Below are 26,680 nucleotides of genomic sequence, written 5' to 3'. Positions count from 1 at the left end.
CCATATATTACCTTCACAATACTGCTTATTTCGACTTAAAATAAAGCCACTAGAACATTTACACCGATGAGTCCTCGAGTCTGGCCTGCAGGTTCTTCTTCTGCACTTTTCTTTTGTCATATCACAGACTCCTCTTTCTGGAAGCACAAATGTAATGTAAATGTAAATTTAAATAAAATGGAGTTCTTATCATGTCAATCTTCTGCTCAAGGAGGAACTACTTTGACCAAAGATGCAGTGACATGTCCTCTCCTTCTCAACAGCTATTTGCTCAACCTGAGGAACTTATTATTAGAAAACAATCTCTATTAATCTTGATTGGTAAAATCAGGCCAAAATGTCACTATAAAATTAAAGTACGTGTAGGAATAAGAGTAGGTTTTTATGAAAGGTCATTTCTTGCTCCACATCAGCACAGGCAGATCTGGAAAGAGCCTTGGAGCAGGGGATGGCTTGGTTTGGGTGAGTAACGTTAGTGGCTATGAAAGGGAAAAACCTGTGTAGCAGGCTTCATATGCAGCCAGTCATGAACAATATTCTGTGCTATCAGGCTCTGTAAAGCACTCAGAAAGAAGACAGAGCACACAAAAAGAAAAAAATGAGGGGAGAAAGAAAAAGTCTGGAAATTAGGACAAATCAGGGCTTAGGTCTTACATTACTTAAAAAAAAAAAAAAAAAAAGAAAAAAAAAAAAGAAAGAAAGAAAGAAAGAAAGAAAGAAAGAAAGAAAGAAAGAAAGAAAGAAAGAAAGAAAAGAAAAACAACAACAACAACAACCAAAATCAAGCAAACAAAACAAAAGCCTGGATAGATGACAATGACCATATTTTTCATTTTAAAATTATTAGTACAGCCTAGAGAATCTTTGTACTGAAATGGATCCTGGGTTCCTGACTGTTAGAAATGTGCACCTCATAAATCTTGTAGTCAAATTTAAAATTCAAAATGTTTCTGATGCCCTAAAAGCTATGTACAAAGTTTCTTCAGAGGAAGCAGAAAAGAGCACTCAGTAGGTTTTCAGAAGCCTTCCTGCTTTTCTTGCTTCATAGAATAAGGCAAATAGGTACTGAAACATCCTCCATGGGAAGGACTGGAAGAGCCATGTGTCTCTGCTTGGCTGTCTTTCACAGCTGGTGCTTTCATAGATATGCAACACTCACAGTCTTTATTTTAGTCTCACAAACTATTATTTTTGTTTTAATCTTCCTAATCTTCTTCTGGGGTTGCTTGCCCCTTTTCCAAGCTAAGAATAGATGAACTGTTGCTACTGGACGTGGGTATGCAGCCACCCACACACAACTCTGTATTTGCCCTCTGCTGTGTGTGTAACAAAAGAAATCATAGGCTCATACAGGCAGGGACAACATTTTTATGCAAACAAATTTCTTGTACTATTTCCACTTTACCCTCTAAGAGACAGAAAGCAACATAATGTATGAGTTCGGTGCTTAGTCTTCTGCTAGCCGCAGAGGAGAAAATGCTGGCCATTTGTTGGAATGACAGATCACATCTACAGAAGAGTGCAATAATTTCCTAGACATAATTTTGAGACAATTTCAGCAGAGAGCATCAACATTGGACTTATTTAGATGAAACCGATTGACTTTTCTCTAACAAAATTGAATGAAAAATAATGAATGGATGATTAGATGGATATTATCTGTGTCACTAAGCATGTTAGGCTATCAGAGACTTGAATTTTATGTAGTTTTAGCTTTGCTTCTCTTTTTGTAGAACCAGTTTTGAATCTATGTTACTGGACCCTTAATCTTTGTCCCTGTTGTAGCCAAATTAAGCATATACCATGGCGGGGTGTCTGACTTTCAAATACAGAACTCATTACAGAGGCAGCAGTGCAAGTACATGCAACCTCAAAACAATACAAACGAGCACCAAGATCATCTTATGCTTATCACCAGTATGTTTTCTTGTTCCTTACTTGTACCATTATTGGTCTAATGAGACCTAATAAACCTGGATGTTACAATAGAAATACCACAGCACACAATTTTGCAATCTAAGAAATCTCAGAAAGATATTCTTTAACACAATAATTTTAGACCTCAGTATTGCCAAAGCAGTATGTCAGAAAAAGAAGGAAAAAAAAAAAAAAAGAAAAAAAAAAAAAGAGAGAGAGAAAAAAATAAAGAAAAAAAAAGGAAGGAAAGGGGAAGGGAAAAAGAAGAAAGAAACTATCACATCTCAAAACTAGAAGTGAACAGTGACTAAGTTATTGACCAAAGCTTTCAGATAATCTTTTCTGGAAGAACAGCCACTATGAAACATTTTCTCCACTACCACCCACTCCATCACCTTTTTTAAATGGAAATGGGTATTTTCAAATGATAGTCTGATACCAGTATCTCATACTGGAAAGAAACACAATGTAATTCCTTATGTTAAAAATAAAATAAAATAAAATAAAATAAAATAAAATAAAATAAAATAAAACAAAACAAAACAAAACAAAACAAAACAAAACAATATTATCCTGAGTGTTCTGAATGTCATTTCCTCTTAATTTTACCCTGTCAGAGAAAGCTTAAAAAAAAATCTAGAGGCAGGCTTTTAGATTGTAAGGTAATTTAGGTGTCTTGTGAGCCATTAATAAAAGTGAGAAGAGTATTCCAGTAGGCATTTATAAATACACATACTGACTTCAAATCTAGGGTTAGTTATTGAAGAGACTTGAGGTAAATTGAAGACCATCTTCCAGATATTGCCATACCAAAGTTATATTGGGTTATAGAAAACCTGTAGCAGAATTAATGCTCTTCTATCTATTTATTGGCCCTGATCAATTCAGGAAAGCCTTTTGAGAGAAAAAGGGAAGAGAGAACACGAGGAATTTAAGTAGTAAAGTAAATAATCCAAACTCCTGTCAAAAATCAAGTCCTGTCAGTTGAGCACTTCTTGTCAGTTCCCTTTTTATCTGAAGGGGCTCACTTTTTATCTGTTTTAAAGAAGGCCTTATAATTCACAGCTGACACTACAGTGAAACATACACTTTCTTAGCTTGTACAGAGCATCCAATTAGTTGAGGTATGCTTTTATCTCCAAGTTTCTCTGTTGTAAGATCAGCTATAAATCTCACTTGTACTCCAGGCTCATTAGTCCTTCTTTTATCCCAGTTCTTGCACTGGATAAGCCAAGTAATGTACATGCAAAGTCCAAAAGGTTCATCTGGATTCAGCCCGTTAAGCTTCTTTCTACTCCATCACTTCCCAGACATTTTTACAAGAAGGTACTTGGAATAAAAAAGAACTACTGCTGAAAACAATTACTGTCATACTTTGTAAAACATGTTAGAAATATGGGGCTAAATAATGCAAGGCATTTAAAAACACTAGTAATTAAATTATTAAAGAAAAGTGGGGAACACCTCTTTCCAGTGGAAAGAGAAACACTGGAAAGCAGCACGTTCTGGAGGAAAGAGGGGAGTTAATCCTCTGGGAGAAGAATAAAAGCTAAGTGCCCATAGTCAAAGAGCAATACAACACATACTCTCATGGAGAGAATATATGAAACATGACCCTGAGGTTCAGGAGACTGCTATCATGAATTACCTTTCTTGGTCACTGTTTCTCCCTCCCCATCTTCCTGTAATTGTAAATATGGTGACAGGCAACACCCGAGGGGGTTTCCTGAGACTACGCGGGGCCTTCCAAATCTATTTGCAACAACCCTAAGCCTTGTGTGGGCGTCACCATGCGCACCCTTTCCTAGTTTCTCTGTGGGAGAGCACCAAGGGTGTAAGTTGAAGAAAGTGCTTTAGTTTGACAAGATGACTGTTTTCCTCCAATGAAGCACAGAATAGGTATTGTCTCTGAATGAAAGCTCCCTGCATTTACAAGCAAAAGTTTGATTTCCAAGAGCACTTTTTATTCTTCATGTCAACAGATCTTTGCACTGCAAACAAAGCATTTGAAAGGGAAAGTTCCCTTAAAGATTTGATTTTCCCACTCGGATCAAACTTGAGGAAGGAGATACAGCATAGTATCATATAAAGCTGTCAGCTGGCATGAAGGAAGGTGAAGCCTATTATATGGTAGATATTTAGAAATTGTTCAAGCAAGACATACACAGTTTCATTTTTGCTCATACAAACATGCACTGCTTTCTTCTAATGTTTTTATACCACCTCTACCTCTGGCAACCCAAGACTCTTTTCACTTTGGAGTTCTGCAATCATTGCTTTACACTCCCAGATGTCTGCCTTCTGTTTGCTCAATTCTTCATGTCAAAGCAAAACGGGTGACAAAGGCTGTTCAATTAAATCAATAATACTCTACATCTGCTTTTCAGAGACCAGAGAACAAGACATTATTTTCCCTGGGCACCTCCCACTTCCTACTGCCTCAGCAGGAATACTCAAGCAGGGTAAGCTATCCATAGCCAAGTACTTTCACCATCTGAACCCACAGTGAAATGCAGTGACATGGACACCTCACAGTGTAGGCTGCAACCGATAGCAGTTAAAGACACCTAAGGCTCTCATTTGATAGTTACTATGGAAACTTCAGGTCTGTTTTAAACAGGATGACTCTTAATCCAGTCTTTTCAAAGTGAAGCTGAGACTTTCACACTATCACTTGCAGGGCACACCACATACTTCTTAAAAAACTTCAGTGCCATAATAATCAATCAGAGGTATTTAGATGTGCAGTGCATTAAAACTTCCAGAAGAGAATAGACATTTGAATAGACATTTGATGAAGATCAAATCTGCATAAAAAATCTAAAGAAAGAAAAAAAAAAAAAAAAAAAGCTGTATTCTCTGTGCATTTACTAGCAAAGTATAAAAACATTTGTGAGGAAAAATGAATAAAAAAGAAAAGACAAGGAGAAAAACACATTTATCTACACATGTATTCAGATTAATGTCATGAGTAGTTCATGCTCAGCACACATTTTGCTGAAAATAAAATATTACTGTAAAAGATCAGAGTGCATTACATTATTATTCTCACAAATATAGCTGTATCATTGCAGTTTACTTACCAAAATCCTGAAGATCTGTTCTTGCACCTGGCTGTTGAAATGGATGCACCACTTTTATCTCCACTGGTGGAAAAAATGATGGTTTCAGGCTAATTGTGACTACAACTTTTCCAGTATACTTGTTGGCTCTCCATATCATACCAGATTTCAACTCTGAATAGTACAGGTGGTCAGCAAAGAGAGACATACCAAGCAACTGATGTCTACAACAGAAAGAAAACAACATGAGATGGCACATTACCTATCCCCATCTATTTACTCACTATACATTTTCTGGCCATTGAGTTCAGTCAATTTGCTGTCAATACCTTTTATTTGTATTCCTATATATATATCTTATGTCATCTTATATGAATTACATATATGAAAGTCAGATGAAGTGCCAGAGACAGCCCCAGAGCCCAGAATCCTGCAGATTCGCAAGAAACACCTGCAAAATGGTGGGCACTTCTCACCAGTTACATGAACTGGTGTTCCAGACTGACCCAACTGACACAGAAAGCCTAGGTATCACCCTGCAGCCTGTTGAACCCAGCAACTAAAATGGTCACCTGCTTTGTTGAAGGATTTAGGCCAGGTAAGTCCCCCCTGTTTCTCAGTTTTCAGTGCCCTCTTTGATGGGCATCCCTCCCATCAGGAGCGCGGTCAGCCAGGCAATGGGGAGCAGAGGGGTACACGAAGGTTGTATAGGGCATTTTCACCACATCTGCTGACGTTTACTGGAGAGCCTGAGCACCGGGCATTCTCCAAGCCTCCCTGACCAGCAGCTGAGGAGGACAACAGGCTTAGGGAAGGATAGGGAAGACCTGGTGGAGCTCAGGCTCTTGAGCACAGCTCAGACACCTGAGCTGACCTACTGTGACCTTGGACAAATCATTTAATCTCTCTGCTTTTGGCTTCTCTATCTGCAGAAAAAGGCCACTAATAAACATTTAGAGAGGATTTCTGAGGATTAAGTGGTTATCATTTGCTAAAAGCTTAGAAGATGGAGTATGGAGTGGCAGTATTATCCCTGCAACAGTGTCTTTTTTCCATTTTCAAGTCTGCAGTTTTAGATCTACAGTTACATGTCATTTCTGCTACACTTTGTACTCCTCATGGTGCTATAAAATGGAAAAATAAAAGTCTTCTTTTTATTTGGATACCAAGGAAATGAGCGTTTTATTTCTGACAAACTCAGAAAAACTCACCGGCCAGAACTCTGAAGCAAATGAACAGCTCCCCCATCATAGTCACACGATCCAATATGGGAAATCTCCTTCCCATGGTCATGCTGGATCCAATAGAGCCTTATGTTAACCAAGTCTAGTGAGATGGTCTTTATCTTTTCTGTTGTTCTTAAAATATTTCTCACATCACTTCCATTAAGAGATGCTCGGTATATACTGGAAACAGTGCCATCAGATGACCAAAATAACAACCTGCAGGCATGTTTGGGAAAAAATATATGTATATGTTTACAAGATCAGTGATCACTGCTACACATTCCTTATTTAGTTGCTCCTGTATACAGCATTTTTCAGTCTTACCACAGAGCTCCCATAACCAAAACTAATCATAAAGCAAAAGGCTTTCTCAACACACATTGACCTATTTCAGGAAAACCCCATATACCTCTCCCTTAACATAACTCTATTAAGAATGGAAACGTTTCTGACAACAAAGCATTGTCTGTTTAATGGAAGTACAGTTACCACTACAATTTTGCTACAGTTGTTTTCTTGTTTTAACAAACAAGTTTCTATCAGGGACTCTGTGACTCCGTTCAGGAAGCAATGAGATACTTGAAATTTATCTCATGTAGGTCAAGCAGGAATCAGCCCAGCTTAACCATGAAGTGCTATTGTCTCTCTCTCTGCTTTGTTCAGCCATGCAGTCAGTGAAGGAAACTGGAATAACCTCTCAGATCTGCAGGGGGCTCCTGCAAACTTAGGAAAAGGCACGTCTTTGAGGCAGCTATGCATTGCCCTCTGCCTCTGGGGAGGAATCCATCTCCAGAAACTCTAGTCCAACATGTCACGCAGTGGTACTTAACTTAAAAATACCATGTCTATTATTGTTTTCATTTCTTTCTACCTTCCTGCTGGTTATAGCAGCCAGACTATGCTGTCATTAAATTAAGACAGTCAAAATACAGCTCCAATACCCAAATCAGTTATGCACTGAAGCTACTTATAGCTCAGGTTATTTGTGGATCAGAACCCAGATTTACTGATGTGACTAAGGTTAGCAAGAGTTCTTCCTTCCAACATGGCAGGTTATCCATCGTTATCATATATTTTATTTTTTAAGGTTTGGGTTTAGATTATTTGCTTTAGTCTCTTATACTTTTGCACAAAAACTCCATGAAGCTTTATGATTTTGCCTTGTCTTCACAAAATTAAAAGATTTATGTGTATGAACCAGTGTGCCATAAATTCAGTTTTTCTATGTTTATTTAAACTATTGTTATAAGGCCAAAAAAAGGATTAGATCTCACCGGTAAGGGACTATACTAAACAAGTAGGAAGAATCAGTCCTTGTCCATGGCTTTTCCTCACTTCTACATAGCCTACAATTATCATCTATTATTAATGTATAGGAAAAAACATTTGGCCACAAGAACAGTCCAATTTTCTACTGCCATTTTTAAGCACTTCAATAATATCTAGTTACATTTCTATAACACCTGCTATTTAAGAAATCTCAGTGATCGGGAAGGTTGGATAAATGCTAGGATTCACTTTTTATTAATAATGAAACTAAGAAACAAAGGTGGCTGTAGTCTCTGTGCACATCTTTTGCAAGTCAGCATGTGGACATAAAATGGTATAAACAAACAGAAAGACAGAAGAAAAAAGATTAGAAACCAGCTTGAGTAATTGCCAGCATTTATCTTCTTTGCCCTCTCTTTCCCTTTATTTTGAATCCTAACTTTACAGCATTCCTAAACACCATTCTCTCTCTCTCTCTATATATATATATATAAATCTTACAGCTATAGTTGCATTATTAGTAGCAAAATAATCTTATCACTGCTAATAATCTTATACAGACCCATTCTTTGAGAAAAACTGTTATTAGGGTGTATCATATTGACCTTCATTACTTAAGAGTTGCACATATTTTAGGGAAGACACTGTTGTCATCAGATTTAGTGTACGTTTATACCTGCTGGATAAAACTTCTGCTTTTTATCTTTTAAATTCACTTCACATTAAAAATAGAGCCACTAGAGTTTGCATACAGGCAAAGTGCACTATGACATAAAAATGATGTTAGACTCCTTGGAGCCTACTTTCTTTACAGTTCACTACTGGCTTACTGGTCTTTTAGTAAGCACATAAGTACAGCTTCAGTGCTTGGTCAATCACACCTAGGTGAATATACGCACTTGAGTCTCCACAAACTTCTGCATGAGTTCAGCAAATACACTCTTATAATGCTATTTGTAACAGGTCTTTCTGTGGCATTTGACAGTGAGATTAAGGACCTGTGAATATTTCCAAAACTGGTAAGTACTATATTAAAAGCAAATCAATAATGTGTATATATGTAAAGGCTGATGTTCAGGTCTTTAAAGCCTACCCAAATGACAAGACTCCAATGAATACTACTAATATTACTATCATCAGAAAACTATTTTATGTATAAATGCAATATGAAAATACACGTCTTAATATTAAAATACTTTTACACAGTGCAGAACAAGCTTACTGCAAGTTAAAAGTGGCAACAAAAATGTGATTTTGTTGTACCATAGCATTTCAAAGTCTTTTATTTTCACAGACTTGAAGAGATTTACATGTCAAGAGAAATTAGCATGGAGAGACCACTGTGAACATTCATATTAATAACTTCTGAGGATGCAAAAACTCTTATTTAGCCATGGTTGTCACTGCAAATGGCTTGAAGCTGAAAGAAGCATCTTTATGAAGGTCAAATTACTGATAACACAAAACAGCAACTCTAGAATCAGAATCAATATTCAGAGCTACTGAGGAACAAAGGAAATAGGAACTTTGTTTTTCCTGAAAATACACTAAATAACATTCTAAGCATGCCACATTTGGAGCACAAGGGACTCCCAGCATTTGCAGGCATCATAGCCTCTGGTGCTCCAGTTCTTGTTTCTGTTGCCCTGAAACTTTCCTCTCATTGAGAAATGACCAGCACTGCTTCTTTTCCCTCAGCTGTCCTCACTAGCAAAATTCTCCCTGATGACCAATAGGTATAGATTCTGCATTAGACTTCTGTGGGCTTTTCTCACACATTTCTCTGGTTCTCTCATAACTTGTTAATATTTTAGCCTACTTTGTCAATGGTCAAGGAGGTATTGGAATACAGGTAACACACTGCACAGAGTAACCTTAGAAACAATAATCATATTACTTAACATATTTTGAGACCATTTTCATGAAATTACTAACCTAGTTAAAATTACCTTTGCTCTGCATCAATGGTAATCTTTGTGGGACGACCAACATTTCTTAGAATAACTCTGCGTTTCTTCCCATTCATGTCTGTCGCTTCTATGGTTGATTTCTGTCTGTTGGCCCAGAGGATGTCTTGATTTATCCAGTCAATAGCAAAACCTGAAATGCCTTTGTCTATGTAACACAGTCTCTGTAAACAAGCAAAAAGCAAGTTTGCAAGAAGCATATGTACTAATCTAAGCTTGACTTTCAGTATAGGGACTACTGTGCTAGACTGAGGCTTCCCATCTCATTCCACTGCCTGCTTCATTTTCTCTCGGACCTGTAGTTATTTCTCTTTCTTATTCTTTAATCACTTTCATTTGGTCTTTGCACTTATACATACCCCTTCTGAACCATGTAACTCCCTAAAAAAGGGAAAACTGTTCTCCATCAGTGACATACTGGACTGATCTTTTAGCTACAACTTCTTCCTGCATTTCACAAACTAGGAAGTACCCAGACCTGCACTGTTACAGATGGGGGAAAACCTAACACACTTGTGCTGGACCCTGATTCTTAAAAATCAGCATCAAATATATCAGTTAAGACTCCACATGGGTACAACAACACTTGAAAACTCTCTCCAACAAAAGAAGGCTCTCACAGCACTAAAGTGCAGCAACAGCCTGTCTTCCCTTTTAATCAGCCAGAGGCAATGAACTGCACAGTTTTTTCTGAACAAAAGATGCAGTACTAAAAGAAGCATTTATGCAACCATAGAAACCATTAAAAGATTGGAGAAAAAAAGAGTAGGATTTCAAGCACATTCCACTCATGCCATTTGTGCCAGTTTGAGTTACAGTAATCTGGAAGACAAATTTCCATAACAATTAATTTAAACCTAATAGAAGTTTTATTGTCTTCAAAGCTTGGGTTTGTCTCAATATCTTCCCCTTCATTTGATCCACGGAAAACACTACGTGTATTGTGAATGTGAGTAAAACAGCATAGACTCAGGACTAGAACTATTACAACACCAAAACCTGTTTAATTAGTCTGAAGTGACAACCAATGAACAGGAACTCCAAAACTGTACCTACAGAGCAGGCAGTTTCTTTACAGGGTTTTATGCCCAGTAGCTCGGAAAATTTCAGAGAACTGATAACTTTACCTCTCGCTTTGCGCCAGTGAGGTGAATTCTTTGCAGAAGTCGTCTTTCTGAGTCTACCCAATACACTTTCTCTTCTGTATAATGAAAATCCATAAGCGTTGATGGACCAGCATCAGCCACCAATCTTTCGTGATTGGTCCCTTCAGTGTCAATTCTAAAGATGGCACTTCCATGGCTGAAAAGTAGGAATGGTACAGGGTCTGGTGTGGAGAAAAATAAATAAATAAATAAATAATAGATAGAAGTTGTGCTTCTGCTACATTACATTAAATTCTCATCAGTATTATACTAGGCAAAGTTCAGGATCTAACCATTTCTCCCATATTTAATGATGACTTTCCAAACACATCACCGAGTGTCAATATGATGTAAACATAGTGGTCCCTTCACATTTATTGCTGAGAATTTTTTAGGTCAAAAATACGAGTAATGTAACTGAGACTGCAGAAAAAAAGTTATTACCACTAATTCCAAACCCTATAGCCTAGTCAGAGGCCAGAAGAACCATCACATGCATGCCAGCAGATGGTGGAAAAATTATGCCATGGATGTATCTCCAAGATGAAGACCAATTCCAACTATTGCTCCGTAGCAGGAACTTTTCACAGAGAGATGGGCTGGAGTCTCACATTAACTGTCCAAACAGGGAAACTGAAGATCCCAAGGTAGGGCAAAGGAAGAAGCTACAAACTGTGGAGGTTTCTTGTGACATAGAGGGATGGAGGAAAGCAAAAGATCCTTACTTGAAACTCCTACAGCTCAACAGCAACAACTCATTACAAACAAAAATTGTATTCACACTGACTGAAAGGTATAGACATATCAGTAAGTTAACATGAAATATTTTAAAATGAAAAAATCAATCTATTTATGACCCAAACACTATAAATCAAATTCAGGTTGGAGGGATGAGCAACTAGGATGGGCCAAACAGCCTTAACATGGCCTTAAAACCAGGTGGTAACTATGGAAGGAGTTAGTGGGTTATATTGGTTGGTGGGGCTGCAGATTACACTAAACCAATTTTATCATATTATTTGTTATTTTTTAGGGTATCACCACAGGACAGGGTTAAGATCATCCAGGGAAACTTAACTGCATTTCCAAAACAGAATGTTTTTTGTTTAGGTAACTTGAATATCGTGGATAACTATATGGTGTGTAGCAGAGGAAAGGAGTTTTTGGGTAGCCAGCCACATTTTAGTCTTTTCTAATATTATATCTCAGAACACACAGCTCAGTCTTTAATTTACCACTAAAACCACTTTCAAAGAAGAAAGTCCCATTATGTTGGTAATTGTGGGGAATTATAACCTGGTTGCCTGAAACAACAGATCAAGGCACACAAAAAATGCTGTAGTCAGGCAACTTTGAAATACAATTATTAATATAGATCCAACAGAATGACAGCTTTAAAACTTATCTAATCACTTGTTGAATTGATTTTCCAGGAATGCAGAAGTAACTCTCTGCTTACCAGGGATAGCCTGCATCCTTGATGACCCTGAAATCAATTTCCTTGCACATATACTTTTGATAACTAAACTCATTTTATGAATCAGTTTTGCAACCTTTTAACTAAGTACCTTCATTGTTAACATGAAACATTAAACTCAGCTGACACCATTTCTACAAATTTTAGGCAGGTGCCGTACCTTCACCATGGTTGCAAGGTTCTTTGAAGCAACCCACTTCACAGCAGAGGAAAGGGACCAAGTTTGATTTCTCTGGAGAACAGCAAGTTCTGACAAGCACCCAGGATGTGATTTACTGCTATTCACAAGGACAGTGATCAGCTTTCTGATTTCTATACTAATACACTGGTGTTCATTTGGAGTTTTCAAGGTATTACCCAGTTATAACAGCTGCTTCTGGGATGTTAGTGTCTCCCTTTTTCTGCTGCTATTTGTTCTGAGCAACCCCATGTGAGAATATTTAAACTACGAAGACTTGTTTTACGTAAATGAATGGTGAAGTGTAGCAAGGTTGATTTATCTCAGGAATCTGACAGCTGTACTGCCAGCATTTTTGCCAATTAGTTGACCAAGAACAATTTTATACTTTGTTTTTTTCCCTTTCTGCTCTCTGAATTTCCCACCAGGAGCCTGTGAATGAGGACTGAACAAATCTGACTGCAGAGGGGCTAGCCAGATCTGGGACTTAATTTTATCAGGGGTTTAATGATCAGATAAACAACACCTGCATAAAAGATCTTCCAGTCTTTAAAGGACATAGCACTTTGTATACCTCCAACAGAAAGATTTATACATAGCATAAGGACAGCGTTCCTTATCCATCACGGTAGCTCCCAATCCATCACTTCTGGTGCTATAAAGATTAGTAATAACTTTAAAAAAAAAAAAAAAAAAAAGTTGAAAACCTCCAATAATGTATAAAATAGGATTGTGCTTTGAAAGATAACTAGATAACTGAGCAGAAATATTTAGAAAACATTCTTAAAAAAAAAAAAAAAAAAAAAAAAATATTTAAAGAACTAAGTAACTATAGTTTAGGCAGGACTGAAAAAAAAAAGTCATACTTTGCTAGCACTGAGTGATTCGAGGAGCTGACTGAGGTAACTGTGTTGGTGAAAATTTGGGAGCTGCACTGAATACTTCTGATTGTTGTACATGGTTCCGAAGGCTACACACAGAGGGACTCTAGTTCATCTCCTTGGGTCAAAAATCTGTCCTGCCATATCCCATCTCCACATTAGGGAGAGTTCCAGGTAAACACTAGTCAGAAAAAGAAAACCTGAACTCCTGGACCAGAAAAAAAGTTTTAGCATATCCAGACAGGAACCAAAACCAGACATTCAGGAAACCAAAATGGAGAGGTGAACTTCAAAGCACTCCCACCTCATATTCTAGATGTAATATAAGGTTACCCACCTCGTATTCTAGATGTAATATAAGGTTAAAACAATTAATAAAATCTAACTAGATCTTTTTTCTATGAGTAGCATCAGTGGAGGACAGAATTAAGGTTATTCAGAGACCATAACTATGGATGTTTTCCCCTCAGAAGGGCTAGAAGCTTATAAAATTTGGATGCAGCTTATGTGTTCAAAAATCAATTTAAACTTTTGGGACAATAGGAAAGGCCTCAGAGGAGCACCCATGTTTATTGTGATTATTTCCTATGGACCAAATCAAAAATAAGAGCTTCCTGCCTAATATTTCACAGCACTGTCCCTAACCTAAATACACTAGACAGGCATCAACGCCAACAACCCAAAAGAGGCAACAGTAGCAAAACCTTATGCATTGCCCTCTGTTCCTGGAAGTAGTAAGGACTTCAGTTTTGACTTCAGAGATTTCAGTTTTGAGCACAGAGAGAGAATAGCTTTACTGAATAAGAAGTCTTCATTTGGTTTTGTTTTGTTTGTTCATTCTTCTTCCCACCATTGTGAGTTGGGACCAGACAGGCATGGCTCACTTCAAAATATAATGCCAACTGCTAAATGAATCTAAGACTCTAAAGCTCTGTTTTAAATGCCAAAAAGAAAATGACCTTACCATTTGCATAGCAAGACCGTTTGTCAATATCCAAGGTGTAGCCAGGCAAACAGGAGCAGATATAGGACCCTGGCACATTGATACAGGTTTGGCCACAGGTTCCCAAACCACCTTCAAGGCATTCATCAATATCTGAAAAGTGGTTTTGAACAAATAAGGACAACTTGATGAGCAAAAACAGTACAAAGTAAACAGAAGGAATACCATTGGCATAGAAAGCTGATAACCATCTGGTTAGAAAATGTAAGTTCTCATCATTAAAAGAGGAAAGGAGAATATCTGTATTACTTTATGCATTGGTCTCAGGATTATTTGCATTGCTTGTTGTCACATGCACAGTTATTATATATAATTTTTTTTTAGAAATTACCGTTCTCCCTAGTGTCTGGACACTCTATACAAATGGTCTCTGATTGCCCAAACATGGGAAACAGACTTATCTCGTACACAATTTTTGTTATTTGCATTATCCTTTCCTATGCAAATGCTGCCTGCAGCTGCTTCCTTCTATTGTTATCCCTCTTTCCACAATAACATTTTTGCAAATAATTACCAAATTTTGCAAAACAGCAAAGCTGCAAACAGACTGCCACAACACTGAGCTCCACCTTGAGCTCATTTCTGAGTTCTTTTGTTTAAGTTTCAAAAACACATTCAAAACAGTAAATAAATTAATAAAAGAATACCGCTACATTCTGAGAGCAGTAAGACCAAGGCAGCAAACAAATAGCAAAAAAAAAAAAAAAAAATTAGAAATTTGACTTTTAACTGATAGATTAAGCTAAAGCCTTTGGAACTTAGAAGATATTTGATGTATTTATGGTGTTTTATTAGAGTTTGAGACAATAAATATGATAAGGAAGGACTTCATTTTCCAAAAAATGTCACCATTGAGGAGCACATTTTACACTAAGGGAGAAAGAAGTTGACTCCTTTGGCAGTACTCAGCACCACAGATGGCTGGCCTGGAAGGCTTAAAGAAACTTCACATCCAACTGAAATCGAATGGATCTGATAGTAGCTTCCTGAGGTTCTTGGCATCTGGAGTACCATACCCTTGTGTATTTCTTGGACAACCACTGTGAAGGATGCTCCGAGGAGCAGCTTCTCCCCTGCCCAGGATCTATTTGATGTCAGTGGCTTTACTTATGGGTTTTGTCATTAGCATAAATCTGCATTTGTACATACAGGAAAAAAGGAACCAAAATGAATTCTTTTCAAGAAACACATTTGATTAAGTCACTAGATGACACCAGATCGTTATGAGAACTACATATATGTATTGACTTATTCTAAGTATAGCTTAGAATATTTTTTGTCTTCATTCCTGGTGAAGACTTATATCAAAGTTGTTAAAGATTGTGGATGTTTTACAACCATTTAATGTATCTGTACAGTTTAGGGAATGTTTCTGTGGCATTTTCAGAGTTTTTCTACAATGTATGTTCCATATAGCAGATAACAACAGTAATTTAACAATATGTAAATAATAGCACTTAACAAAACAATGTGGCAACATACAAGATGTAATCACACCACGTCCAACTGATTTTTGTTGATCAGAATACGAAGGTAAAGCAGAAGCACTTCCAACAACTTAATTCCGTACAGCACTTTAATTCTAAACCACAATCTTCTTCACACAATCAGCTTTCAGGAGCATATTTTCCCACACATACTAGGGCTGCACATGCCATTCTCCATGGATTAAAGGAGTAACTCCTCCAAATGCCCTCCAGAAAAGTTTGAATGGTTTAGAAGTTTGCCAATGGGCTACAGAAACCCGGAGTTCTAGCTTGCCAGTTTAAAATCAGCCACTCCTAGCTGACATTGCCTGGATGTCATTAAAACCAAAGAGCTCTTTGATAGCTTATACAGGAGTGCTTTGGTTACCTCAGCTCATTGTCACAGCTGCTGTCAGTGTTAACAGAGATGTGAAGGAGTCTATGGGCATGAACACGGCTCGCATCTCGCCCTGACGCACTGGTTTTTGAATGGAATAACTGGTGACCAAGCTGGATGAACAAGGGCAAGACTCAGCTGATGAAGGCTATAATATAATTCATGTCAGTCAATATAACTTTTATGGCAATAGCGGCCTGTTAAATAAAGCTGATGTTACTCCTTTGAGGAAATCACAATTATGGGTGCTAAAGGCAATGGTGTAGATGTAAGATTATTAAAGACAGAAGTTATTTGAGAAAGCAATGTGAAGCACCAATGAAAGAACTATTATTCAGTCACAATAAAGAGTACATTAAATAAGAATAAAAAGATAGGCCTGACCTGCAGATTGTATCTGGAAGGCTGCTTACTCTAAAGAGGATTTGCATTCATTCTAGACAAACATCTGACTGCTTAGCAAGTTACAGGACAAGAAAAGTCAAATCAAGATACATATACACACAGGAGAAATGAATGACAGTGGGGAAATAATTTTACTTCTGTATATGGCAGTGGTCAGACTATATTGGAATGCTCCTATTTCTCAGAAACAGTTTGTTAAAGAATCTTGAAAAATTAGAAAGTGGATACAATAAGAATAAAAAGCATGATTTGAGGGTAAGAAAAATCTCTTTTCAGTGAGACACAAATATCTCTGTTTGGTTTATCAAAAACAAATTTGGGAGAGGGCTTGTTCACTTTAATCTTCTGCAGGAAAGACTTAACAAGGACTGATGGCTGAGCACTGAAGCCAGGGAAATCAATTTAGAAATTTAATTCACATTTAACACAAAATGTGATTCACTAAGGGAACTAGCTACCAAGAAAAACTGTGAAGTTGTGAAAACCATCAGTGGATGGTCTCCAGGCAAAGCCAGAATGGGGAGACATGTTTTAACCAAGCACAAGTTACTGAGCTATGTACCAAGGTAACTGGGCAATGGCCTGTGATTTACAGGGAGGGCTTTTCCAGCATTAGGCTATATGAGTCTACAAAACTAACATTTTGTGAAGGCCAAAAAAAAAAAAAAAAAAAAAAAGCCTTAGGAGAACTTGACCATAAAACCATCCATCAGGTGAAAGTAGCAATAGTAGCAATGCTTTCACCTGCATGCACTCTTTGTGCCAAAGCGAGGCACACAGTCGCATCCTGCTGTGGCTGTTTTATGTCTCCTGGCAACCACTTCCCCCAGTGGGAACTTTACCCTGTGAAAGAAATCGGCTTAGGGAACACAAAAGCTGTCTGCAGTGCCCTGACAGCCAGTTCTGAAAGGAAGAATGAGGTTCTGCTCAGTTCTCAAAGGCTTCTTTATGCAGAAAATGCCTTGAGAATCAGCAAAAACGATGAATCATGTCATCATGATGTTGGCAGCCCTCAATGACTTTGCATACAAATATGCCACTTTGTTGAGAGTCCTGAGAAATGCTCTGATTGCAGAAGGTGAAGCATTAGTATGCCTGGCAGGGACACAGAGAAACCACTGGGAGCCAGAGGCCGCCTTTCATTTGGCCCCGAACACATAGATTATATACATAAAATATACACACGCAGATACACACACTCAAACAACCTCACTCAAACGTGGTTCCTGTGGAGTTGTACTGGGAATGAACTCAATCTGCTATACCCAGCCACCACCATAATCTTTTCAACAAGGTTGAACACGAAAGTTCAGCTGGGTTACAAAGAAAGCAGCCCACCCCTTCCATCTATTCTGTTAATGACAGACAGCTCACACAAAAGAAGAGAGACAGAAATGGAAAAAGATGCTCTGGCTACCAACTGGTCACAATGAGATAGAAATAGCACAGCTCAGTATCTCTGCTCCCAAGTTCTTAAATGAGATTTAAAGTACAACCTAATCACTCTTGGTTTTTGCTAGGGTAGAGGCTGTGGAGTGTTTCTATACTGTGGTAAGAAATATAATATGCATGCAATAAGGTGTTTATCAGCTCCTTAACTCTTCCATTCTGCATAAAGCAGAATCAAATTTAGAGTTGAATTCAAATTCAGAAACCATTTGTAAACATTTTGAAGGAAAATGGAAAAAAGATCCCAAAGTACTATGATATCATTAGTTTTCTACCTTTCTGAACTCAGATCTCAAGAGTTTGGCCACTAGAATGGGAAAAAAAATACACTTTTTTGTTGTTGTTGTTGCTGTTGTTTTACCTTATAAATAAATTGCATGCATAAATCAGTAATTACTCAATCATATCCAAGGCAAAAATTTGAAAAAAAAAATGTAGTTCTAGTGGACCTCTACTTCCCAGATCATGTAGTTCACCTTTCAACATAGTGTTATTGGCTTGCCTTTCAAAGATGAATTTCATGATGCTGTTATCTGTCCCTTTTCAAAAGGCATCAGCAAATATTGTCATCCAGCTCCAGCAGGTTTCATATTAAATACTAGAAAGTAGATGGGTTTTGCTCAAAACAGAACATAAGATTAATATCTGCTATTTTCCACTGAAAAAGACATTTTTTCATTTCCAATGAGAAAAACATTGATGAGTCTTGTAGTATTAGTCACTGGCCCTGGAGTCTACTCCTCAGCCCACTTCACAATTAAACTTCATGTGTAGTATGATGCCATTTCTGTCATTTCTTGTGACATATTTACCCCCTTTCTATTTTGATGCAATTTTTTACAGCTAAGGATAGTATTTGTCCACATTCAGCTGGATCCAATTTCCAGAGAATTCAGTGGGAATCTTCTCATGAATTGGCCTTTGGGCTCAGACCCGTGTTGAAGAATTCCCTTCTGTTATTTGGTAACAATATTTTCAACCCTCTTTTCCCCAAGGCAATGGAATACGAAGTGAGCTAGCTGGAAGACAACTACTGAAAACAAGCAAGCAGACGTGCCTCGACTGCAGCTCTTCTGAAAAACAGGGTTACAGTGGGGTTTCAAAAGGATTATCCCTAAAGCTATGTCATGACAGGGGTAGACAACACAGCTCCTCATTTCACTGGCTCTTATTGCTCTTTATGCAATACTAGGAGGGAAAGGGTAGCTGTGAATCAGCAAGGTTTTGACATTTCGTATTCTTCAGAATACAACTTAAGAGGTCTTAGCAGTGTGTCTTCAGAAGGCTGTATGAAGCAAACTAAAACCAGGACTTGGCTAACTAAGGTGAAATTAAAGATGTAATACAAATATGAATAATTTAATATTCCATAAAACCAGTGTCCTATGACAGGAGAGTGGTGAACAGCAAGAAAGAAAGGAGGAAAGCTTGAGACACAGAAAGAAGCATCTGACTAGAAGAGTAGATCTTAGCTGCAGTTGTCACCTTCAATTGCAGCCTTTAGCTTTGTAGGAACGTGTAGCATGCTAGCCCTGAAGAAGTGACAAGGGCTGATCAGATTATGTCAGAAGTTAGCAGAGACCTGCAAAATTTAAGGATCTATGGTTAGGTACAACTTTACTAATGTGGGTTGTGTTTGTTTGTTTTTTACAATTTTGTTTTCTGAATTTTAAATAACTATCTTTCTTCACCATGAAAGCTTACAAAAGGGATACTTAAAGTCAGCCTTGAAGACAAGATGCAGTGTTTTTATATATTGCCTTTCAGTATTCAGAAAATAATATATTTACCTTGGGTAGCCCAGGACTAACAGGCACTAGTGTCTAATCTAAAATCAGTAATGCGAGGGGCTGCTCTATGGGTGTCTTCAGATAAACATTGCCATCTGGGGATTTTTTTTTTTTTTTTTTTTTTTTTTTTTTTTTGTTTCAAGTAAGGAAAGCATCTATATACCATGAATGAAGTATATTTATATATATACTGGTATTTATACCAGTACAAATATAGTGTTGTTAAAGCAGTACATCAGGAAGGGACAATCAACTACTTCCAACAGGCATAAGACCCGTCCCCTGGTGTACCATTTATGCTTAGATGGTCAAACAGTTTAGAAACAGAAGCTGTCCCAGTATCAACTGTGGATGCATCTTTACCTTGTAGGAAGAACAACTGTGTGGCCAAGACTATTTTTCTTTTAGAGGTAGAAGGTCCTATTTTCACTAGAGTCTAGGGAAGATAAGTCATTGAATGGTAACTGAGTCCCTAGTCTTTATATCAGCTTAAAATAAATGATTAAATCAAGATGACAATGTCAAGAATTGCAGAAATGCTTCCAATAGTATCATAAATTTTAGATAAATGGATATGCTCATGCACCAGACTAGCCTTATTTTGACCTCATGATCTGTTCTCCCAAACTTTGTCTCTTATAAACTGTGCTGTTCTGGGCTACGTGCCCCTCTCCCCCCCCTCAAGGCCTTTCCTCTCTTGGCATACCAAGTCAGGATTCAAATAATCTCTCTTAAAATAACTATATAAAATTATGTGAAACATTTAGGGTTGGATTTCACTATCCTTCCACAGGATGAGAAGGCCTTTGATCTTTGAATACCCCTAGAAATAAAAGGAACTAATTAAGAAGCAAGATATTTAACAACGTAAGAAGAGCAAAGCCTTGGCCTTCTTCTGTAGTGGTAGTATGGAAAAACAAATCTAGAAAAGGTAGGAAAACACTTCACAGCAAGTGTTGCTTGTAACAGCTCTCTTTCAGGGAGCAGGCACCTTCTCAGTTGAGGGTAGCCCTTAGGGCTGGCAGGATGCCACCACGGTCACGGACGACACAGAGCACTTTACAATTGGTATACTTATTACAGCTCACCGAGAATGGTCGCCAAGCCACAGTTCAGCTTGCTGTCATTGTTCACAGTTCAGTAGTATGAGTCATGTCTCCCACTCACCACTTTTATCCCCACTATTACCTTCAAAGCCTGCCCCCAGCTTCCTACCACTTGCTTCCACTGCACACCCTCCATCTCACGTAATTAATGAACTAGAATATCATACGTCCGGTCTTCTGGTCAGAAGGGAACTTGAACATCAAGCACACAGAAGAAAGAGGGGAAATCCATGCCATCAAAGTATCCCTTAAGTTTGATATTTCATTTCAAACCTTTTCTTAATCCCTTGCAAATCTCTAATAAAAAGATACCTTAGCACACCTCATTTTTCATTTATTATATGTTACACAAAGTAGCTCATAGCAATGTCAGCTCTTACTCAAAAGACTACTCCTATTACTATTTCTTACACAGTTTGCTGAGTTACTGTCCCTTCAAGTTTTGGTGCTTTACCTAGAATCCCCCCCAAGACTAGTAGAGCAAATGAAATATCTAATTTTCAACAAAATTTGTCTCCATTAATGGAAGACATTAACTTGCACATTAATTTGCAAGTTAAATCAACTGAATTTAAAAAATAATAATAATCCTGTAGCTCTTTGAAATTAAATATTTAGAGTTCATTTTGACCCACAGAAAAAGCCAACCAATATACTTCATTTCAGGAGGACTGTCCTATTATACATGAGGTGTCAACTGGGCAACCCAATAATGTAGAAGTCATAACTAATGTACATCCTAATTAGTTCATGGAAACCAGGTTCATATCAGCAAATACCATGGACCTATAGAAAGGCTCTGTAAAGTGCAACAATTGTTGAGGATCTGGCATACAGACTGCATATGTTTCAGTGTAGGGTTATGGAGAACCAGGTCTAGCCCGGTCCTGTGGACCAAATGGCTATCAACAGCCATGGGAATAGATGCTCTCCTAGGGTACACCTTCTGGTTTATGTTGGTCTAAAGGGAACCCAGTCCATGCACTCTGAGACTACTCCATAATGTTAACACAAGCATTAGTAACAGGCAGCAGTACAGAGATTTGTTTCAGGAGGGTGTTCCTCATTTGAATTCAAGCATCAGCATTGAAGTACCCTAGGTGTGTTTGGCTCTCTGACAAACCTTTGGTCAGGTTTGTCATTTGTACACAAAAAATGCCTAGCTCCTCCTCTCTCAATACGAGGGCATTTAACACGCATACTTCTATTTTCTGCTTACAAGCTGGTATTTCTTGGCAGAGTACACAGAGGAGGCACCTGTTATTAAATCACTGGAATCATGTCAAGAACTGAGTCAGGGCCTCTGAAGCCCAAGCAACTAAGGCAAAAGCATTGACTCCAAGTATTAGGTCTGTTTGCTAGGCTTCCAGGGAATTTCCTCATCTCCTGCCCCAAAAGCTCACAACTTCACTGGCCCTGGCTTTCTAAATAAATAAATAAATACAAAAAAATTGGCCTTCAAGGTAGCAGGGTGAACAGAAAGGTTCTGTCATGCTTTGTCTTACACTTGGTAAAGAATAAGATCTGCATTTCACATGTTCTGAGTCACTGGAGGATCATTATACCAATAATAACATCACTTCACTCAGATTTTAGCACTACTGTATCAAACACATCAGTGTTTCACGTATTGTATGAGACCTCATTATACATTAGCACACATCTACACCTACCTGTATGAGCACAGAACAAGTAGTTTTTAAAATTATCAAGCCCACATTGAAGCATATCCCAATATACATATAAAAATATTTAAAAGTACTCTTTCTTTATAAATATAGAAATATAAAATACACCCATGCACAAATTATACACATATAAAGGCACAAATACATGTGTGGATGTGTCAAAAATAAAGACACACTAAAGTTATGGAAAGGAATTTTAGTGACTAGCATTCAGTTCAGATCTCTTAATGATCATATAAATCTTTATCCTGCCTTCTGATAGTAAAACCGACACACAAGCAACTGATTTTTGAATAACAAACTAAACAAAATGAGTTCTGTTCATTATGAGAAGCAAGGGATACTGAAAAGTTGCTTTATCAATTCTGCCAGTACAACACACAAGCAGTCTGGTTAAATAAGACACAAAAAAAATAAAACAATTATGAAATTCAATTAAGAGAATACAAATGCTGTTTTCTTATCTGTGAATGGTCAGCTACTTACCTATACAGGCAGAGTTTTCAGTCTTTAATCTGTATCCATTAGGACAGTTCCAGTGCTGCAGAGCTGAGAGGCTGACAAAACCAATTTTAAAAACCACTGGCAAAAAAGCAACAAGGAAGAGAAACATAATCTTGAGGTTTTTTTTAAACTGTCACTAGAGAAGAACTAGCTTGTACGCAGTCATATCCAGGACAAAATGAACATGTGTAATCCCAAAAGGTTTCTGCAATCTCCCGCTTTACACTCAGACATCTTATCACAATACCAAGTTTTATCTTTGCCTTGCTTTTCTTGTCACTTTAGTCCTTACTGTGTCTGACTACAACCTTGAAGAAATTCCTGGGAGATTTCTTCCCCACACACGTCGTTTTCTCTCTCTCTCTCTCTTGTTTCTTTTTTTTTTTCTTTTTTTGGAAGCCAAGTATGAAATGCCTGACACTCTTGCCACAAATTTAACACAGCTTAAAAGCAACACTCGCAAGGATCACTGTGATTTTCCTCCCAACAAGCAAAGCTGCTGTTTAAATCTTAAAAGCAAAGAATTTAGAAAACTTCACCGCTGCTCTCAGTGAAGTACAGGGAGTGAGATCTCCAGGTACCGTCCTCCAAAATGCAGTTGCTTTTTACGTACCAGCTCGGACGGACTCCTCTTTGCTTTTTAAAGCTCTGCTTGCCCCACCTCTTCTCTTTTTAGTACCACTTGAGTGAACCCTGTGTTTGCAAATAGTAATGTGGTCAGTTCCTTACTACAGGGAACCGAGCCAGAATGCTGATACCCAGCCACCCATAATAAATACAGTCTATTTAGAAAGGCAGCCCCTCATGCTTGAGAAGTACCTACAGCGTGACAGCTAAGTTTTATTTCTCATGGACTGCAGCCTAATTTATACTTTGCCTGTTCAATCATGACTGATTTTAATATCATCTGATTGCACTGATTTTAATATCATCTTGTGTTTTACCACCAGAAACAAGTGTTGTCTTTAAAACATTCTATGCAAAAAGGAAAACAAAATAATCCTTCCAGTTTCTCCAGTAATGGGAAATACAAATTGTCTTAAGGTCAAATTCAGATCTAGGGTACATGTCTGTGATTCTGATATCAAAGAAGTTGCAGCCACCTCTCTCAGGTCTGAATTTGGCCTTTCTGCAGTTCCAGGAAAATACCTGCTGCCAGAGACCAAGGTGACTTGTTATGAGCCTGCAACTTCCACCCACAGCCCAGTCATCTGTATGGGGACATCAATGTTGTAGGAGGCTACTGCTGTGGTGTAATGCTTTTTTACACCTGTTTTGCTAATATGTATACACTAGAGAAATTCCAGGAGCATCAGTCCCCCAAAGCAGGCACTAATGCAAGTAATTAGCCCAATTTTGAATGTGCTGAGATTTAAGCAGGTGTTTATGTAGTTGACTCCACTGGGCTTTGTTGCACTAACTACTGTGATGCATTTTGGTTCTCTTGCTTCTATTATTATTATTATTATTATTATTATTATTATTATTATTAATTATTTCCACAGTATTGCACTAGGATAAATGCTAATATCACAGCCGGGAACAGCAGCATCAGACAGTACAGAGAGTAACCTGCAGCTGTGCAAACTCCCTCCCTGAGAATTTCCCCCCCCATACTGGTCTGAATCGATAAGAGTCCAGACTTGCACTGACAGAAAATAAGAAGCACGAAACCTGATTATAAACTGGGCCGCTCTCCACTAAAAGAAACTGTTTCTTGATGGCTTGGGTCTGTGTGTAGCCACTTTCTGTTTGCTCGATCTTCACTGCTGCAGCTAATGCAACTAATTAAACCCGGACTGACAAATGGAAGCCACGTTTTCATATACTGTGCTCAGAACTGAGTCTCTATTCTGCGTGCTATAAAATCCAATAATAGTAATGTAAATTATGCAGAGCCAGACTCATGCCAAACAATATTTGCTTCTCCAAATAGTTCTCTGGAATACAAAAGGGCAACCAACGGGAAAGTGCAGCAGTGCCATCCCATCTAGGATTACAGGATCCTGCCCAGGAACCATGGACATGCCACTTGAGTCTAGTTTGCTAAATTGGCTCCTCCCAACATGATTTTCTTCAGTGTTCAAGCTGGGAGCACGCAACCTGGACAGCTCAGAAGGAATGTCTCACTTCTTTGTGAGTAACCACCAGCAGAGTGTTTGCGAGTCCCGGCACAGCTCTGACCTCTTCCAGGCAAATGCACTGAAAGAGACAAAGATCTCCCTTTCGTATTAAAACCCAGAAGCAATTTCTGTGTTACTCCAGAAGCTCTCACATTCTTAGTTTCTCATTTACATGTCTTGTCTTTTCCAAACATCTCCTAGAGTCTTCCCTCCTCCCCCCATCCACTTCCTCTTTTTGCCTTTACTTAAATCATGGTCAAAAGCATGGCCCAGAACTGCTCTTTTTTTTTTTATTATTATTTTTTTATTTTATTTTATTTTATTTTTTTTTCCTCTAAATAACAGTGAAGAGAGAACTGTCTGACACATCAATACCATGGTGAGCTTTTCTGGAAGAGACCCCTTCTCTATAGTCAGATGAAGATTGGTTTATAAAGTCATAGACTTCACCATCCTAGAAATAAAGGAATGGTTTAAAAACAGGCAGAAAAAAACTCTTAAGACGGGAAGCTGGTTTTTTAACCTTCATGAGCCGAATGTGCCTCTGACCAAACCTAACCCCCAGACCCACTGTGTGATATGATCCAGGCCTGAAGATGTGCATAATTTACTTGAAAGTAGATAGAGCTGACCACCTCCCCTTAGATCGAACCAGAAACTTCTCTCCAAAGTATGAAATCCATCCAGCTGTACCACAGCTAAACTTTTCAAACATACCATTTCTCACCAAGTGGTTTAGCAGGCCACATGCAATGATTCCTTCACACCTGAAGTCATTCATCAATGAAGAAGTCGTTTCAAATATGGTATAATAAAGCAAGCTATTGTGCCCACCTACAGGCATTAACTACAGAAGTTTATTTCAGCTTAGCATTCATACAATAAATTAGACTGAAATAACAGGGTAGTGTCTCTTGTGAGAGACTCAACACACAACAAGCCCAAATGATCTTATAATCATCTGTCCCAGTACATCAAATGCAAAGAAGTGACTTTAATTTGGCCTGCTGACTTGGTGACTGATGAACTAACAATAAGCAAATGCTCTTTTCTTCCTTTCTTTTGGACTTTCCACTGTTTCATCCAGCTTTGGTGGGTTTGCTTTAACAAAGCTGGTAAAGACCAGCTAGCGATCCTACTGGAGAGGGTCTTGTCCCCTACCTTGGCAAAAAGCTGCTGTTCCCGAGTTCAAGGACGGTATGTTCTGGCTGTTCCAAAGCTGTGAAGGAAACGGAGCCCTCCCTCAGTTTTCCAGGGCTTTCAGTATCTATATTGTCTTAATTAGCACATTGTTTGAATCATATATTGGCTTTTATTCTTGCTTACTAGACATTATGCTAGCTTGTCAGCACTTGAGCTTCTTTTCCTGTCAGCCTCTAGAAGTTTGATCCTGGCCTCAGGCATATTCTGATCTGGTTAAAATTATATTTTATAGCCATCACAATACCAATTACCGCCAATACAGGTTAACGATTCTATGCGAGAGTTCACTGAAATCGCATAGGAAACGTGTAGGGGCTATTCCTTACACCAAGAGGGCAGAGCAGAGAGGGACACTCGGATCCCCACAAAACCAGACCCCATATCTGTCCCAATGGCCCCAGGGAATCCGCCAGCTCTGGTCACA

General features: G+C 38.2%; 1 protein-coding gene across 3 annotated transcripts in view; it reads right to left on the bottom strand.

Annotated features, from left to right (window-relative positions):
* EGF (epidermal growth factor) overlaps positions 1–23,527 on the bottom strand; it is a 60,755-nt gene extending 37,228 nt beyond the window's left edge. For all 3 annotated transcript variants that reach the window (XR_014692404.1, XM_084517189.1, XM_084517190.1), the window contains exons 1-7: positions 22,913–23,527; positions 14,087–14,218; positions 10,569–10,768; positions 9,424–9,605; positions 6,191–6,421; positions 5,001–5,203; positions 12–137 (exon numbers count right to left, since the gene is read on the bottom strand). Coding sequence is in view for 2 of the 3 variants with exons in the window: in XM_084517189.1 (XP_084373315.1) it covers positions 12–137; positions 5,001–5,203; positions 6,191–6,421; positions 9,424–9,605; positions 10,569–10,768; positions 14,087–14,218; positions 22,913–23,039 (1,201 nt within the window). In the remaining variant the exon portion in view is untranslated. The remainder of the gene's footprint in view (positions 1–11; positions 138–5,000; positions 5,204–6,190; positions 6,422–9,423; positions 9,606–10,568; positions 10,769–14,086; positions 14,219–22,912) is intronic.
* Between the last annotated feature and the right edge of the window lie 3,153 nt (positions 23,528–26,680).

The sequence above is a fragment of the Aythya ferina genome (genome assembly GCF_964211825.1).
Source record: "Aythya ferina genome assembly, chromosome: 4".
Lineage (NCBI taxonomy): Eukaryota > Metazoa > Chordata > Aves > Anseriformes > Anatidae > Aythya > Aythya ferina.
Note: the sequence above shows the minus strand (reverse complement) of the source record. Positions and strands in the feature narration are given on the sequence as shown.